The 18704-nt window shown below is 54.4% G+C and overlaps 1 protein-coding gene across 2 annotated transcripts in view; it reads left to right on the top strand.

Annotated features, from left to right (window-relative positions):
• Positions 1-18704, top strand: part of SDC3 (syndecan 3) — a 38341-nt gene that overhangs the window by 2230 nt on the left and 17407 nt on the right. Inside the window, exon 1 of one of the 2 annotated variants that reach the window (XM_088790820.1) lies at positions 8689-8707. The exons of the other annotated variant lie outside the window; for it this stretch is intronic. Within the exon in view, the coding sequence (XP_088646946.1) occupies positions 8705-8707 (3 nt within the window). The 5' untranslated portion in view covers positions 8689-8704. Of the gene's footprint in view, positions 1-8688; positions 8708-18704 lie in introns of those variants that run through there. 2 annotated transcript variants of the gene reach the window in all.

The raw sequence follows: 18704 nt of genomic DNA, 5'->3' as shown, positions 1-18704 counted from the left end.
TCAGACCCAGTGCTGGGTGGTAGATAAAGCAAATCCATGGGCTCTGGGCCAGGAGGCTGAGATGGCTGGTGAGAAGGCTGGCAGACTTGACTTGGAGGACAGGAGATATGGGGCTCCAGTTGAGGGGGGAAGTCCCTCTCCAAGCTCACACTTCCCAGGGGTCAGGCTGAGGAGGAGGGGCCTCACTTTATCAGGCCTGGGAAGCAAAGGGTAGTGCCCAGTTGCCGGGGATGCCACACCAGAGGAAGAGGAGATGCCTACAGGAGGAGGGACTCAGATCAGAAGAGCCCCAAATGGGTGGCCCTAGCAGCAGCCTCCATGGTGGGGTCCTTTAAGGACATTGGTGGGATGGGCAGTGGCTGGCTGGGGGCAGGGGAGGGACTCGATGACTCCTAGGTTTGCCCACCACCTTGAAAGGGAGTGTGTGTGTCTGGGGGAGCTTCCAGGGTGACCTCAGTGCGGATAGTAGGTCTCATGCATGCTGCACATGGTGAGTTGGGGTGTGTGCGTGAATCTCTTGGCATCTGCTTAGGGGAGTCCTCTCCCCTGACAGACAGGTGACTGACTCTGAGGGACACTGTGCCTTAGGGCCACCTCAGCTGCTGTACTTAAGTCACCCCTCAGAAAGGCTTGAAATGTGGGGATCCTGGAAATTTGAGCTTTTAAACATGTTCTTTTACAACAAGCTCGGGGCTGGAAGGGATTACTCTTGGTCTTGTTTGAATACTCCCAGGGGTAGGAGTTCACTACTTTTGTTTGTGTGACCTTGTGAAGGTTACTTACCCTCTCTGTGCTTTCTTTTCCACCTCTGTAAAATGGGGAGAATGTGAGAATGAAAGGGGTGAAGGTGTAAAGCTCTTAGCGCAGTGCCTAGCACTTAATAAGTACTCAGTTAATGTTGCTTTCTTTTCTCTTACACAGTTGCCATTCTCTGGTTGTAAATGTGGTAGAGGTGAGAAGTGGAAGGGTGAGGGACCATGAGGACGGGAACTCATTCTTGGGAATTCTTTTGAAGCCCCACTGCCAGGCCTGGGGGTTCCTGCTCCCTCCCCACTCCCACCATGTCAAGCATCTGGGAGCTCCCTACTCCCAGCCTCCAGCTACTCCAGTTGACTGTGAACGTTGGGTTGCCAAGGGCAAGATTGTTCTCACTGTAAAAATTAAACGTTGGGGACCCTTGGGCTGTTCCAGGCCAGGCCCTGACACAGGGACACCACAGGGGTCTCCGACCTGCTAGCCCCCCAGGTGTCCAGGGCTTGGGGACAGACACCTGCTGTGTGACTTTGGGTAAGGGAGTTCTCTGTTTCAACGTCCTCATCTTTCCAATGGGGACAGTGACAGTGCCAGCCTCACAGGGATGGTGAGATAAGAAAATGAGCTCCTTGGGGAGAGTTAGCACAGCCTGCTCTGCAGGGAGCTTTCAGGAGGGAGCCTGGAGGGGTCAGGGAGGCTGTCTGGAGGAGGAGGTTTTGAGCTAAGCTAGAACAGTGGTCACCACGTGACACTGAGCAAGCTGTAGCCTGCCCTGACCCTTGGCTTTCTTACCTGTCACCTGGGGACAAATCCTTGACTTATAGCACTGTTCTTGGGGGGTTACAACATCTTCATGGCAGAGTTACCTGCTGCTCCCCAGGGAGCGGCACGGTGCCTCCAGCTGCGAATCCAGTGTCTCTTATTCCCCGTATTGGGACGTGGTGTGGGGTTGAGCTCTGCTGGAGAAAAGAACAGTTTGGCCTTCTGAAGACAAATGGCTCCTCCCATCTCATGGATTGGGGCATGGGGGTGCCTGGGGGTCCCAGGGCAGCACTGGGGCAGGGCAGCAGTGGGTGAGTGAGAGGGGTCATCCTCAGAGAGAAGGGCGAGACAGAGCTTTTCCCCAGAAGCCAGGTCCTGCCACAGGCACCCCTTCCATTGGAGCTGGGACCTTCCCCCAGAGCTGCTGGGGGAAGATGGATGGGTCATTCTAGAAGGAGCTGCAATAGAATTCCTGAAGGCTGGAGCCAACTGGGGCAGCTGGGGATGGGAGGTGGCAAAGTCTCCATGCCCCCAGCCTGGCAGGGGCTGACAGTGTGATTTGGGAGGCAGGCTCCACACCTCTGAGTGCCTGGTAATAGAACCAGCATTTACTCCTCACGATAATCTTTGGAGGTAGGAATTATTAGGACCCTCATTTTACAGAGGAGGAAACTGAGGCACAGAGAGGTTAAATGACTCGTTCAGGGTCACACAGCTGGAAAGTGGCAGAGCTGGATTGAGCCAGGGCCTGGCAGGCTAATAGAATTGAGCTGTATTCCTTCCTAATTTCATCCCCTCTAGCTGGTGATCTTGGGCAAGTTACTCCACCTCTCTGGGGCCTTTCTACCCCCAAATTATGCCCACGTTACTACTGTTTCATAAGTGCCTGCTCTTTGCCAGGCTCGGGGCCAAGTGTGTCACATATCTTTTCTCATTTAATTCTCACCCTCGCCTTGAAGGGGAGTGATGCTACCACATCTTGCAGGTGGGGGAAGGGGCTTGCCCAGGGCCTGGCCCTGGAGCCCTTGCTCCTCCACCACCTCACAGGGCTCTGTCATCTGTAAAATGGGCTATTGTGAGGGTCACTGGGGATGGATTCAGGGAGAGTTTTCTTTGTAAACTGCAGGGCTGTCAACAAAATTTTGTGTGTGGTTGGGGTGGGGCTCATGTCTGGGTCATGTGATCATGGCAAAGGCGGGTGGAAATGTTTAGAACCTCAAGATGAGAGTAGTCTAAAAAGCTACGTTCCACCTGGATATGCACTGGATGCCCCCAGTGTTGGGGTTCACTCTCTGTGTAGGTGGGCAGACCTGCCTTTAATCCCCTTTGACCCTTAGAAAGTTGTGTGTGCCCAGATTTACATCTGTGCTGCCCCATCCTTGAGGCCTTGCCCCACTGCACATGAGGTTCTCTCTGGCTTGAATGACTGAGGCTCAGAGAGGGGGAGTGACTTGGTGGAAGTCACACAGCAGTCAGAAGTGTCAGAATGCTTTCTTGATAGGCCATGAGCTTCCCGGGGCAGCCTCTGTAGTTACCTTGTTCTTTGCTGAACCCCCTAGGCCAACTTTGTGTCTGGCCCAGAATTGAATGGTTTGAATGAATGAATGAATGAATGAGTGAGTGAGTGAATGAATGAAGGAAGGAAGGAAGGAAGGAAGCCAGGACTGTGAGCTTTGGAGCCCCGGCTGGGGCTTTGTGTTCTCTCCTCTGGAGGTGGGTTGTGGGGACAGAGAGGGACAGTGAGGCTGGCAGAGTCCTGCTGGGTCCCAGGCATGTACCCGTGGGCTGGCAGGCGCCAGGGGGCCGCATGGGGTGAGCCTGCGGTCTGAGTGCCAACATGCGGCCACCACGTCTGGGTGGGATGCAGGCGCTGTGGCTCTGGGCTCCAGCCCAGCTTCTTGGAGCCCTGTGATTTTGTGTCTGGTGGGGTGGGGTGGCCGGAGCCAGGAACTGTCCCAAGGCCCAGCCCCTTGCTCTCACCCACCCCAACCCTCACCCCAGTACGGAGCAGGGTCTGGACTGGTCCTTGACCACCTGGCTTGGCTTGATGTCCCTTCTAACGGTCCAGCATATCCTGGGGACATCAGGCCAGTGCTGGGTAAATATTTGTTGACTGACACCCCCACCTCTTGCCTTGGCTCCCAGCCTCCCAAGATTTCAGGAGGCTGGGTAGTCTTCACTTCCGGCCCCCTCCCTCCAGAGCGGGCCCTGGCCAGAGGGGCCGCTGCTCCCCTCCCCCACTGACCAGGCCTATTCTCAGCACCAAACAGGAAGCCATGATTATAGGGGGAGTCTGAGCAGCAGTGGCTGAGGGCCTGGCTGGCCAATGGGGGTGGGGGGAGCCCCTGACGAATAATCTGGCCCCTTTCCTACCTGGCTGCTGAGGGTGGAGGGCACAGCTGGCCTTTTACACCAGGTGGAGAGGATTCTACAGCATCCATGTCCCGGCGGCGGAGGTCTGCCTTCTTCCTACCCCGGGTTCCCACCTGGGCCTTGGTGCTGTCTGTTTTGGGGTCTCCAAACCTGAGGGTGCAGCTAGAGGCAGGAGGAGGAGCAGGGGCCCAGGAGCCAACTAGACCAGGGTTGAAATCCTGGTTCTGCCAATTTCTTGTTGTGTGATCTTGGCAAGTTCACATGACCTCTCTGAGCCTCAGTCTGAACTTCGTTAAAATCACCTAAGAATATCATCCCTTTGCCTCAGAGTTGTTTGGGAATGAATAACAACATGAAATACTCAAGTGCCTGATACCGAGGGGGCTGCTCCTGCAAGTGCTGGTTTCTTCCGTTCACCTGCCTCGGTTTTGGTCTTTTCCTGCCCCTCTCTTGGGCTCACTGAGGAATTGCTTTTCTGGGGTGGGGGTAAGGTTTTCCCCTTGGGGAGTGTGGGAACCAAGTCTGAATGATCACAGATGACCTAAAGCAGAACCCTGGGGGTGGGGACCAACCCAGAAGGCAGAACTCGGGTCATGACTCCCAATTGGAGCAGGCCCTATTTGGGTCAGGTTAGAAGAAGTACTTTCCAGGGCCTCGTGGTGCTGAGTTCACAGGGAATTTGGTTCTCCGGAGCTGTTGGCAGCCCAGTCTGACACCAGAGGATTGGACTCGATGATGACTGTTCAGGCTCTTCCAGTCCTGGAACCCCAGAGAGACCTTGTGTTTGCAGCATTAGCTTAGGACATGGTGACACCGGCTTCTTTCCATTTTACTCCCAGCTGGGAGCACCTCGGCGGGTTTCGTACATCGTAGTCAAATAAGACCGGGTCTTATATTAATTTTTGCTCCAAAAGACTCATTAGAGCTGGTCTGGCTAGGTCTTGTTTTCGCAGAAACACGGTGGGGGAATCCTGAAGCCCAGAGATGGCCTGGGCTTTGCCCAAGGCTTGGCCTGGTCCTCCAGCCTGAGATGGGCTCGTTGGGCCTTTCGACCACTCCTGGAAGCTGGTGATGTTCCCCTCACTTAGAAGAAGCCTCCGAGATGTTACGCCATCTGCCTGAGCCCCCACTGCCAGGTACTGGTGGAGTGGGTGTTTCGTTGCCACTTTACCTGCTCTGGACTTCTGTCACATTGCTGCTCGTGTCATCACACCCCATTCCGGGTCAGAGTTTTCTGAGATGAGCATGGGGCGGGGGGGGGGTGGGGGTGCGATACTGCTGATTTGGGCCTTCATCTGCTTCCAGGATAGGCCATGAGCTTGTTTCACCTGGGGCCAGCCTCAGCCCAAGGGCTCCTAGAACTCTGTACCCCCTGCACTGCCAGCCAGACCCCCCACCCATCTGGCTCTGCCCAGCCCCCTGCCCTTTCAGCCCTGCTCACCAGCCCAGACTTTAATAAGGGTAATTTAGAATCAATCACCAGCAGGGTCTGGGAAAGCTAATTGCAGCAAACTGATTGCCAATTTGACTGTGGGCACCAGGGTAGCTCATTAGGCCAGTCCCCCTCCCTGGGCTGGAGTTTGGCGGGGGGGGGGGGCATGTGAGGGCTGAACAGGCAAGGCTCCAGGAGAGCTGGGGCGCTGTTATTCTAGGAGCAGGAGGATAGTCTTGCTTCTTGGGGTGCCTGGCATGACCCATGTACTGCCTCCTTCTCCAGGGCCCGAGGTTGGAGTGACGGTACCCATGTCTGTCGCTGCCCTTCACTCAGCCGCCTCATTTACTGTCCCCTCCACAGGGCCAGGCTGCTGTTGAGGGTGGGGTGTCAGTGTCTGCAGCTGAATTCTACCTGGTTCCTTCGCTCAAGATGCTCTCAGTGTTGGTGAAACAGGCACAGATGGTGACGACAACGACGATAATGACCAGTACTTAGTGCTACATACCAGGCACAGTTCCAGGTGCTTCCCAGGCTTTATGTCAGTTCTCAGCATGACTCCCTGAGCTAGGTATTGTCACCCCTTTTTACAGACGGCGACACAGAGGCCTGTGAGGTGAAGCAGCGTGCCCAAGGGGAGGCATCCGCAAGCAGCTGGAGTCTGTGCTTCCTGAGGTGTAATGTTGTTCGGGGGCCTGAGGGGCATGTGGCTGGGTGTGCGCATGCACCGGGGCCTGTCTTTTGATTGATTGATTGATTCATCCATTCTGCAAACACGTATTGAGCACCTGCTGTATGCCGGGCCCTGTGCTGGGGGCTGAGGGGGTGCAGGGATCGTGGTGTGTGTCCTGCGTGGTCAGGGAGCCTTGCTTGGGTGGGGTGTGTATCTGTGGCCGCTGTGTTGTGCCTGTGTGAGGTTTCAGGAGGGGGCATTGAAGAGCAGCCAGGAGGGAAGCCCTGCCTCCCCCTTCGAGACAGGTTCGAATCTCGCTGTGTGTGCCACAGGGGCCAAGTGAACTTGGACTAGTGACTCCTTGACGCAGCCGTAGTCTCTCCTGGCCCGTGGGCCAGTGATGCGTCACTTGCTAGGCTGGGGTGAAGGGTAGTGTTGGGAGAGGTGCAGCCAGTTAACTGATTGGCAGCAGGTTGAAAGTAGGGTTTCCAGGCGGGAATTCCCGCCCGTTCTCAGGAATCTTTTTCTCTTTCCCGTTCCCGAATCCCAAGATATAAACGGTTTTCTGTTCTCCATGATGAGTCGTTTCCACAAAGTGACGGCCGATACTACCAACCACCTGGGTTCAAGGAGTGGATTTTCCCGATTTCCTGACCAACTTTTCTCGGGATTCAGGAGCGGAAAAGTGAAAATAATTCCTGAGAACGAGGCGGGAATTCCCGCCCAGAAACCCTAGCAATAAATAGGAAAAATGTCTAAGAGATACATTCTGAGTAGTGCGTTTATTTCCCATTGTGGGTATTACTGCGTTCAAGGAGCCGATTTTCCCGATTTCCCGACCAACTTTTCTCGGGATGCGGGAACGGGAAAGTGAAAAAAATTCACGAGAACGGGTGGGAATTCGACCCAGAAATCCTAGTTAAAAGGCAGCTGCTGCTGGATATGCTGCTTTTTATTTTACTTATTTTCAGTATTATACTTTCCCTAAGATTGTTATGTCTCAGAGTTGAATCTGTTTCTGGCTTGTCCAGTGACCGTAGGAAGCTTTTCCCTGCTCTGAGCTTTCGCTTCCACATTTGTAAAGTGGAAAGATTGGACAGTGTGACCCAGGGGCCCTTCCAGTCTTCACATTGGAGGAACTCTCAAACGACCTGCAGCCAGAAAGGGCAGGACCTGACCTGGAGTGGCCCAGTTGGGAAAGCAGGACAGGGAAGCCGGTTTTCTTCACGTGGCCTGTCTGTGGTTCCTCTTGGGCCAGGGTGGGGGTAGGTCTCTCTCCTTGCCCATCACGCTGAGCACCACTTCTTTTCCCAGCCTCTGGGACATGGTTAGTCAAACCCAGGCCGACTGGGGGCTGGGCTGTGAGTCTGGTTTCCTAGACAGAGGAGCTCTGGGCAGGGAGTCCAGTACCTGGTTCCTTAACCATCCTCTGCTGCTGACCTGCCAGTCACTTCAGCCACTGTTTACTGATGCCCCCTCTGTGTCTGGCCTATGCTAAGCACTAGGAACCCTGGAGGGGCTCAACCTGGTCCCCCACCTTAGGAAGCATCCAGTTAGGTGAGGGTCTGAGGGCGTGAGTCAGGAGAACGAGAGGTTGGTTTTGGCTCTGGAGAGTAAGGGAGGGCTCCGTGGAGGAGGTGTCCTTTGTACCAGGCCTTGAAGGGTGGCAGCATATTGATAGACAGAGGGACCAGGGTGGACAAAGTCTCAGAGGTAGGAAAGGTGATGGTGTATTAGGGAACTAAATTGTGGTTGAAAGTGACAGTAACCAACCAGGAGGGGGGCTATAGGTTGCAGTGGGAGCATATCTCCCATTGGGGTGGAGGAGCCATTGCCGTTGTGGGCTGCTGTTTTGAATGAGAGTGTGTTGTTTCTTGCATTTAACATTCCCTGGGCACCTGGCCCTGTGCCATGGGTTGCTCTGGGGCTGAATGGTTGAACCCCACAGGGCCTTGGCATAGAAGACCCTGGTGGCTCACAAGGTGGGCTTTGAGTCCAAACCAAGGCTTTGGGCTCCGTCCCACAGGTAGAGAATGTTGGTCTGTAAAATGGGTGTAGCCCTGCTGTCCTGCGGGGCTGCCATGGGATGCCAGTGAGAGCATGGATGTGGTAATATTAATACTGAATTATGCCTGTTGAGTGCCTACCATGTGCAAGATACTCTGCCAAGTGTCTTACATATAAAAACTCAATCCTTACCACAACCTTCAGAAGGAGACGCCATTATTATCTTGATTTTATTTAAAAAAAAAGGAAAGGACATTGATGCACAGAGAGATTAAGTAACTTGTCCAAGGTCACAGAGCTAGTAAGTGGCATGCGCACTAGGATTTGAACCCAAGCAGTCTGGCCTCAGAGTCCACTCTGGTGCACAAGCATTGCTCCATGCTACCTCGTGTGTTGCAAACTGTAAAGTGTGGTGACCTGAGAGGATTAATTTAAGGCCGGTCAGGTCTTGCTAGGTACCTGAGCCTGTGTGTCTGCTGTGGGGAGACCCTGACCCAGGCCTGGGGGCTTTTGTCTTCCACCTGGGTCTATTCTTTGCTGCATGTTTTCTGTCCAGATTGGGCCACGGGCTGAGGACAGCCCAGGCTGGGGAAAGATGAGAGGACTGAAGAGGATTTCAGCTGGAAGGGCCCTTGGAAACACTCTTGTCCAACTTGTTCATTGTCCTGAAGGGGAAACTGAAGCCAAAGGAGTGATCTCTAGTCATGGTGAGACTCTTCTGAGATCTGATAGTTCAGCCTTCTTGTTTTACATACGGGAAAATGAGGCTCAGAGAGGTACAATGACTCGCCCAAAGTAGCACAGCAAGTTGGTGACTGAACTGGAACTAAGAACTGTGTCTCCTGATTCCTGGGCAGGGCACCATCCCTTGTACCATGTTTCTTCTCTTTATGTGTCTGTTTTGCCCAGACTGCAGGTCCAGCTCCCACCCACCTTTCCCAGGAATCCTTCCCTGACCCAACCCCAGCTGCTCTCATACCCGACTCTATGCAAAATTGATTCCCATCAGTCATTCAACGGACTTCTCCAGCCTCATCGCTTTCCTTGTATACCCCCGCCCCCCGCCCCACTGCTTTCATCCAAGACTCCTGGCTTTGCCCTGGGTACACAGTAAAATGTCTCTTTTGCCTTTGTTTCCACCCATGTGCTTGCTGTTCACTCTCCATGGACTGTTCCCTTCTCCATTGAACTCCTACTCGTCCTCCAAAACCCAGCAGAGATGTCCCTTCCTCTGGGATCCTTTACCAACCTCTCCTCCCTGCTCCCATGTACAGTGAGCCCTTCTTCCTCCCCTTCTCTCGTGCTCCCTCTTCTAGATTCCAGGGCTTTTCCTGTACATGTTTGGATTCTTTGCAAAGCTGGATTCTGTTCCATTGCTCCATAGTATCTGGCTCCCCACAGGGTTACGTCCCTGTCTCCTCAGAGTCCTCACTTGGCTGCATTGTTGCAACAGCTACTCCCCCAATTACATCATCTCCCAGTTCAGCCCTCATACATGTTACTTTGTTTCATTTCCTCATCCGACATTGCTGCATTGTTTCCTTTTTGTGTATTTTAGCACATCCTCAATCTGTTTGACTTCTAGTTCTTCTCTGTTGTCACACCTTGTCCTTTCTCCCCGTCCCCCTGCTCCTGTGATCCCCAAGCTGGCAGCAGGGAGCAGTGGGCATGAGGGATGCAGCCTTCCTGCCTCATTTATCCGAGGGGTGGATTGGGTCCTTTTGGACTCCACCTTTCTGGAAGGTAGACATACTGTGGGATTCCGGAGGCTCAGGCTGGATTATAAGAGATTTTCCCCCTCTGCCCTCCACCTCTCTCCCCATTGCAACACTCCTACCCACCTCCTCCTCCTCTTCTGTCTGCTCCCTGCTTCTCTCCTTCCCCCTCTGCCTCTCACCCTCCTCTCTTCCCCCCCTTCCTGCTCTGATCTCCAAAGCCCTCTGCCTCACTCACTTCCTGGCTGGTTGGAACCTCTCATCTCCCTGGCTGCCACTCAGTGGGGCCAGGATCTGAGGAATCCCCCGGGGGACAGGGACCTCGAGGGCTGAGGGGGTGGTTAGGGTCCAGGCTAGAGGAACTCTTCTTTACTCCTCGCCCTCCTGGGTCCGGAACCCCCATTCCCGTCATCCACCCTCCAGAAGTATAGTTCCAAGGGCACCGAGTCACAGGAAATCAGCCCCTCGCCAGCTGTTCAGGTGAGGACACTGAGCCCGAGGACAGAGCATGGCTATTCAGGGTCCCCAACGCTCAGAGGCAGAGCAGCTCCCCCAGGGCTGTGGCCCCCGAGGGGCCTCTGGGAACTGAGCCCTGGCGTGGTTGAATCCTGTTCTCATGTGAAGCAGGAGGGCTGGGAGGCTTTTGGAGATAATCTCAGGTCCAGAAGAAGGGGTTCGGGCTCTGTGTTGGGGGATAGTGTGTGAGGCTATGGTTGAGCCCAGGGTGATCCTTTTTCCATGTGACACTAAGGCCGTGCTTCTGTTCAGGTTTGGGCAGGGAGCTGGGTTTGTATGTACATGTGTGTGTGTGAAGGTGTGTTGCTGTGTCCGTGCTCCCACTGGGCACCCTGGGTGTCTGGAGGGACAGACCTTTGTGCCCTACTCCTTTGTCTTCAGCTGTTTTAGTGGCTCAGGTATGAGGCCAGGCCAGGGGGATTCTGGAGTCCCCCAAAATTGCTGTTTCTCCCCTTTCTCAGCTGTAGGGGCTGGCCACGGATATAAGCAGCTCACGGGAGGATAGTGGAGGAAGTTGGGAGACGCTCTCTCCCTCAGGGGAGTCGAAGCACACTTAGAAATCTGCACAGCTGCAGACCCATTTGTGTACGTGAAGGAGGGCGCAGACAGGAGCACACACCCTCGTCCTGTGCACACGTGTGGAGACACAGACACATACCTGAAACACTCAGGCACACAGAGCCAAGGCACACGCCCCAGTGCACACGTGCCCTCACAAAGGTGGAGCCTGTGTACTCACATGAACACACCGAGACGCACACAGGCACTGAAGCCCACCTGACAACCCACAGGTATACACACACGGATGTACCTGCACGCATGCCCAGAAACACCCCTGGATGTGCTTGCACATGTACACCTGCGTGCCTGCATTACACACCCACACACGGCTCTAAGCTACTAGGAATGTGTCTGTCCTTAATCCCAGCTCTTAATCCTAGAATCCAGGGAGCAGGCCAGAGGGGCAGCTGGTCTCCTGCCTCCTTAACAGTGATGAAGTGGGGGGAGTGTGGAGGGACTCGGAGTGTTACCTTCTGTCTGACCTCCAGGCACACACTGCAAACTCAAAACGGGTTCAGTCAGAGGTTCGGTTGTATGTAACTGACCAAACCCTGGGGGCAGACATGCTGCGGGGGAGGGAAATGTTGTGGGTGTGTGTCCCTGAGGAAAGTGACCGCCAGGGTCAGAGGAGCCAGAGAAGGCGGACCCTTCATTTAACAACCTGCCTGATGTGAGCCCTGAGTCGGAATCTTCTGCGTGAGACATCCGGGGACTCTGATCTCTGGGAAGCCTGTTTTTGACCAGAGCATTTCTGGACCAAGTGGGAAAATAAGGCCCAACCAGGAGATGCTGGATTTGAGGTCCTGAGCAGGGAGGGTGTGGTCACTGGGACAGGGATGAGAGGGGGCAGCTTCCAGGAGGAAGTGAGGCCTGAGCCGCGTATGGAAAGCGCTGGTGCCTGGGCACTTGGAAATGCACAGGGACTATCGGTGCGTCTATAAGGGTGGCTCTGCTAAGTGGTGGAAAGAGGTGGTTCGGGCATCAGCTCCACTTGGGCTCTGCTGTGAGCCCTGCTTGTCAGCTGTCTGGACCGCCTTCGGCAGCTCAGTGCACGCACGGCCCCGTCTGTAAAGCTGCGTGGTACCCATTGTATTGCAGGGTCATGGGGAGGATTGGGCTTTATTTGGCCCAGCATCGAGCATGTTGCAGCGCTCAGAGCTGGTGATCAGTACTGGTAATAATGGGGGCAGTGCTAATGAGAGTCCTCTGTCCCCACAGAGGTGACAGTCCCCTGTCCTTGTCCTGGGGTTTGGGGAAGAAGACTAGGTATCTAGGAACAGCCCCTTGCGCATGTCCCCCTTTGAGCCCTGCTGTTCCAGTCTGGATCCTTCTCTGCACAAGCACTATTTCTCCGGGCCCCAGACTGGACCATTTGGGGGCTCATTCATCCAGACCTCCCTGGGGTCCTCCCCTGGTGGAGCTCCCTGCAGGCAGGGAGGCCGAGCTGGTGTGATTGGGGCTCTGGTGGTAGGGGCCCAGGGCTGGGGCTCTGACCCTGCCTGCAGGGGGCCAGGCGATGCGTAGGCTGAGACCTGAAGGAGGATTTGGTCAGGGAAGCCATGTTCAAGTGACGTGTGAGAAGAGGAGGGTGTGTGCCTCATCCCTGGGCTGCAGGGCACTTGGGGGCCAGGGCACTCAGGGTCCCTAAATCCCTCGTGGGTGTTTCGACTCTATTTGAGCTTAGCAGAGAGAGCTCTGCCTTTCAGCAGAGCCTGTGGCAGTGGGCTGAGGATAGGCTGGCCGGATGCAAGGGAGCGCTGGACCTGCAGGAGGCTGGCGGGTGGTGTCAGGGCAGAGGACACAGGGCTCTGGGGTTTGCTGTGGCTCCCTCCGTTCCATAGCTGGAAAGGGGACGAGAGCTTGTGGAGTTCTTGGCGTCCCTCCTCAGGATCCTGTGTGGCCCCACCCTGAAGTCTGCTCTGTAAGGCTCTGTGAGGTCACTTCTTCCCCTTCTAGTGACTAGCGGGGAGGGGGGGCAGAGCAGGGATGGGAAAGGTCACTGAGGTGGTGGGACAGAGGCAGGGGACTAAGGGGCACAAGCTTTGTACCTGCATTCATCCCGGGAGGGGCTCATGGGATACCGAGCACCTGTCAGACAGAACCCTGGCCCAGCCCTCAGGACAGATGGGCCTCTGCGCAGAGAATAGAGAGCGGAAACCAGCCGGGTCTCGGCAGCTGCCAGCTGGGCTGGGCGGACGCCAGGGCCTGGGAGCCAAGTGGCGGCGGGACAGGGGGTGAAGGGTGGGCCCCAGAGACGTGTTTGTCTTCAAGACTGCCTTAGACAGTCACGGGGGCAGGGGACAGACAGACTTGTCTTCAAATTCAGATGTGCCTCACTGCTGGGGCCCTGCCACCCTCCTGTTCCCTTCCGTGGCAGGGACATATCCTCATGCCTCTTCCTAAGGGCAGCCAGGAGACAGCCACGTGGACAGAGGGCCTGGCTGGGGGCATCCCAGAGCCACTGAGAACTGGAGCTGGGACATTGGGTGTAGGGATGGAGGTGGCAGCCAGCCTGAGTTTGGAGTTGCCTCCCTTCTCTTGGGTCATTCTGGGCCAAGCCTGCTCCCTTCCAGTGGCCCCATCTGACAAAGTGGCCTTTGACAAGCACAGAGGAGGCCGTTGCTGTGCTGGGGCCGGTCCCACTTGTGGTCTGCAGAGTCAATGTTTGCTCTTCTGGAGGTGAGAGCTGGGGAGGCTTCACCTGGGGCTTGGTTGGGGGAGCCTCACAGGGGAGAGGAGGTAAGCAGGGATAAGGCTCACCTCCTCTCCCAGCTGAGTATTTGAGTCCAGGCTCTGCTGTGTGACCTGGTACAAATTTCTCACCTCTCTGAGCCTCAATCTCATATTCATTGTTCTTTTTTTCCAAACAACAACTTTATTGAGATTTAACGCACATACCGTACAATTCACCCATCCAAAGCATATAATTCAGTGGTTTTTAGTATATTTACTACAGAGTTGTGCAACCATCACCAATTTTATACATTTTTATCACACCCCCAAAAGAAACCCTATACTTATTAGCAGTTTCTCCCCATTTCTCCTCAATCCTCCAGCCCTAGGCAATCACTAAGTTAGTTTCTGTCTCTATGGATTTGCCTGTCTTGGAAATTTCATACAAATGGAATCATACATTGTGGTCCTTTGTGACTGGCTTCTTTCACTTAGCGTGATGTGTTCAAGGTTCATCCCCGTGGTAGCACGTATCCTTACTTACTTCCTTTTTTTGTTGAATAATATTCCATTGCATGGACATACCACCTTTTATTTAGCCATCTATCAATTGATAACATTTGGGTTGTTTTTACTTTGAAGCTGTTATGAATAATAATATATGCGTCTACGGGGGGGGGCAAAACAAAATGTATCCAAGTGGACGCGTTAGTCAGCGTTGCTCAAGCAGTAGTTCGCCGTAATCAGAAGTGTCTGGACGCTGATGGGAACCACTTTGAGCACCTCTTGTAATTGCAGAAGTCAGACGTGACTTGTATTCATTTTTTGTTATCAGTATATATTGACTATTACAATTTTAATAGTTTTCCTTTCTTAAACAGTGTATACATTTTTTGGGTACCACATACATGCATACATACATGCACATGTACATATACATATATGTTAATGTGTGGACACATCATATGTTTTCAGCTCCGTTGGATATATCCTCTAGGAGTAGAATTGTTGGGTCATATGGGGACTGTTTAAGCTTTTGAGGAACTGCCAGACTGTTCTCCAAAGTGGCTGCACCGTTTTCCGTTCCTGCCCGTGGTGTGTGAGGGTTCTGATTTCCCCACACGCTCACCAGCACCTGTTGTTTGCTGACTTTCTGACCCCATTCATTCCTGTGTCCGTTCACCCCTCTGGTATCACTGAGCATCGGTATCTGGATGAGCTCAGGAGACGAGGGTGCGCGCTGGGTCATCAGTCTGACCCTCCCTCTCCTCCCGCCTGTGTCTGACTGAGCGTCCTCGTGGGCTGGAGGCGGCCCGTCGGCACAGGTGGCCCTACGCAGGCCTCGAGGGGCTCTGCCAGTCCCTTCCCCAGTCTTTTGTTTATTTGTTGGATTCCTTGTTTTGTGCCTCAGTTTCCCATCTGGGCAATGGTGCTGGTGGCCCTGGAGACCCCAGGGCTCACACTGAGTCAGGCTCATTCCGTCCTTGAAGGGAGTAGCCCAGGAGCCAGTGGGACAGCTCCAGGCTGGGGGTGGGGAGTCACATCTCCACCCTGTGTGAGCTGCTGCTGGTTATAAATAACCCGGCACACAGGAGGATGAGGGGACCACAGGCCTACGGCTCAGGAGGCTGGGCCTGCACACACACACACACGCACATTCACACACACACACACACGGGGACATTGTAGGGGTGTGTGTACTTATTTTGTGTGCTCAGGGGGATGCTGGCACGTGCCTGGGGAAGCGTTGGGGAGCGTGGCAGAGCCATGTGGAGTCCCAGCACAGCTGAAAGGGCTGGGCCCGCGTGGGGCTGACTCCAGCAGAGGCTGTTCAGTTTCCTGGAGGAGGGCTGGGGGTCAGCCCAGTGGAACCCCAGGGCTGGCAAGGTCCCTGGAGCACCTTCGCCTGGCGTCAGGTGCCCCCCTGGATCTCCCTGCCCTTTGGGCAGGCCTTCTCTCAGTTCCTGTGGACGTGGGAGTCAGACACGTGGCACTGAGGCGCCCGTCTCCTCTCTCAGCCCCTTCTCACCACCAGGCCCACTCTCTCCTGCCTGGCCCTCCCAGCTCCATCCTGATTCTCCACCTGAGTTCTCTGTGACCTCCGCAAGCTGCCTGGGCTCTGAGTCTGTGGAGCATGAGTAAGTAGGCCCATTTCACCTGGCTCCTTTCATCAGTAAGGCGCCTGGCGCTTAGTAGGTGCTCAGTCAGTACTGCTTTCCTCCCAGCCCAGTCCTGGTTGTAAAATGTCCAGAATTGTAGGCTCTACTGGGAGCTTGCTAATCTACATATCTTTGCATATGGTTTGCATAGTAATTTTATGAAAAAAATATGTTGGGATCAGTCTCAGTTTTTCTTCCCTCTTCCCAGCTAACTTGGAGTCCTCCTGGTTATATTTTGGAGAGGCCAAAGGGAACCTTTGTCCACACCCCTGGTTTTACACATGGGGAGACTGAGGCTGGAGGACAGGGCCCTGCCCAGAATCACATAGTGACTAGGGGTGGGATGTGGGTGATGTGGTCCTCCCGTAGGGGGGTGACCCTATTCACAGTATTCATTGAACAAATATGGATGGGGGCCAGCTGTGTCCCAGACATATTCTGGGCCCTGGGGACACAGTCACTGCCCCCAGGAGCTGTTGGAAGGGGAGATAGACAAGTAAATCAGCAGCGCTGGTGTTGACAGAGTGACAAGGTGTATGGGAGGTAATTTGGGTGGATTTGGTGGCTAGGCAGGAAGGTGAGTTTTGAGTAGGGACAGTGTGTCATGTCCTAGCACCTACTAACTACAGTAACTGCTCTGCATGTCACAGCTGGTATCTCCATGTGCTGGGAATCATTATCCCCATTTCATAGGCGGGTAGACGGAGTCCCAGTGAGGTGAGAGGTGAAGGGACTTGCGGGGGTTCTCTGGAAACCAGGACTGGAATAGCTAACCCCATACTAGTTGTTCCTTGGAGTCTTCTGGGTCTCAGGGCTGGTTGGGCTCTTGCCCATTTGGTGACAGGGATGGTTGCAGACCCTGGAGGCTCATTCCGAGTCACCTGCTGGTGAGTCATGGGGTAGTAGGTGGGGCTGCTCACCTGAGCCAGGCTATCTGTCATGGGAGCATGAGTTTTCCTCCATTTCTGCTCATTCCCAGACGTTCAGTCTGTCTGTCTGTCTGTCTGTCTCTCTCTCTCTCTCTGTGCAGGGCCTTTGGAGTGGTGGTGGTATGGGGAATCTGACACTTGCCGCACTCTTGAGGAGCTTCCTGGTGGGGGATACTGGTGAGGGCTGAGAGTACAAACAACATGGTCCTTAGGGTTCAACTAATCCTGGGTTCAAATCTGAGGCCATTGCTGTGTGACTTTGGGCCAGTTGCTTCACCTCTCTGAACTTTGGTTTGCCCATCTGTGAGGTGGGGATAACAATCCCTCATGAGTAAGATGTTTATGAAGAAATATGAAGCCATGTGCATGTGAAAAGCCTGGCACACAGTGAGTGCTCCCTCTGTGCTAGCTGTCACTGTTGTTCATGGTGAGGGACAGAGTGACCGCAGGCCCTCCTCCAGAAAAGTACCCTATGAAATAAATGTCATGTCACAGCCTGGCACCCTGCATGCATTCTCAGGGGTTCAGGAATTCACTGAGCACAGGATCTGGTGTCAAATCCTGCTGTGCCCCCACGAGTGGCTTAAAAGCCTCAGTCTCCTCATCTGTAAATGGGGACAGTAGTACGTGCTTCCCAGGGTAGCCCAATAGGTTCAGTGAGACCTGGTAGAAGGGGCCCGTTTAAATGATGAGAGCATGGTTGGTAGCCCCTCCTCCCCTAGTAAATAACAGCACAGTGACAGTGGAGTCGCCAGGAAGGGACTCCTAATTCAGGCCAGGCAGGTGGTTGGTGTGTGGAGGTCTCGCAGAGGTGCTGTTTGAGCGCATGCCTGTCTTGTTGATTATGGGACCTGGAGTGCCTAGAATAGCACCTGGCACACAGTAAGTGCTTAGTAAATACTGCTTATACCGACTGACCAGGTGAGTTGGTGCTGGCCAGGCAGAGACAGGGAAGGATATTCCAAGAAGAAGGAACAGCATGTGCGAGGCCTGAAAGTTCCCGGTTCCCGGAACCATAACCGGTTTCATGTGGGAGGAGCGTGGGGGGTGGGCAGCTGGGAGGGTAGGCTGCTGAGTCTGGCACTGGGGCCTCAGTGGGTGGTCCTGCGCTCAGGCGTCAGCTCAGGGGCAGGAATAAATGAGCAGTGTGAGTCAGGGTGGCCAAGAGGGTGACGCTAGAGGGCAGGTGGCTGGGATTGATGGAGCAATTGGGGGGGGGGGTCCCAGCCCTGGGTAGAGGAGGGGGCTGGTTTTCCCAGGGTTGCACTGTCACCCTCCGTCTAGGCATAGGTGACAGTGTGGGCAGCTCTAGGGTAGCCCGCCAGCACTCTGACGGAGAACTGGCGGGGATCGCAGGGCCGGGAACTGGGCTGGTGAGAAGACGGCCTGCCAGGAGGAATAGGCGTCTGCGAATTGTGGGCCAACGTGGCCACCCGCCGGGGTGATGCCAGGGGACGGAACTGGGCCCTGCCAAGCCAGCCTGTCTGCGGGCGAGGCTCAGCGACACAGGCCCTGGGCCCCCAGGCCCCGCCAGCTCCCGCGGAGGCTCTTGTGTTGTTTCCTTTCTGCTGGTCCCTCTGTTTGGTCCTAAGTTTTCTCAGGAAGAGTCCCATTGGGATCTTGGCAGAATGAAGGGGCCAGAGGGTTTCACGGGCCAGAGGATGGCAGGCGTGGGCACTCATGGAAATTTTGGAAAATACAGACAGGTCCTGAGACAAAAAGGAGAAACTGCCTGTCATGCCATTGCCCAGAGTCAGCCTCTGGGAACATGTAAGATGGAATTCAGCGTTTAGAAATTCACCTTGGTAGTGACTTCATGAAAGCAGGATCGAGTTCTATATAAATATGTATTTGTAACCAACCTATTTTTTAAACTCGATGACAGTATTAATAGCCAACATTTATCGAGCGATTCGTTAGCATGTGGACACGAGGAGTCTCCTCCAGTGAATCCCACAAGGTGGGTATTATTATCTTTGTTTACCAGGAAACCCAGGCCTAGATAGTTAAGTACCTGCCCAAGGCCACCCAGATATCAAGAGACAGAACCTGTTAATAGCCCTGCTGTATTGCCTCCTGACAACCAGTGGGTGCATTTTCCCATGTCCTTAAGAATCCTTTGAAACGAGATAAAAGCCTTCTCTTATGCAC

Source organism: Rhinolophus sinicus, chromosome 14, assembly GCF_057876585.1.
Source record: "Rhinolophus sinicus isolate RSI-liver-muscle chromosome 14, RSI-T2T, whole genome shotgun sequence".
Lineage (NCBI taxonomy): Eukaryota > Metazoa > Chordata > Mammalia > Chiroptera > Rhinolophidae > Rhinolophus > Rhinolophus sinicus.
The sequence above is the reverse complement of the archived record's forward strand: the minus strand, read 5'-3'. Positions and strand labels throughout refer to the sequence as shown.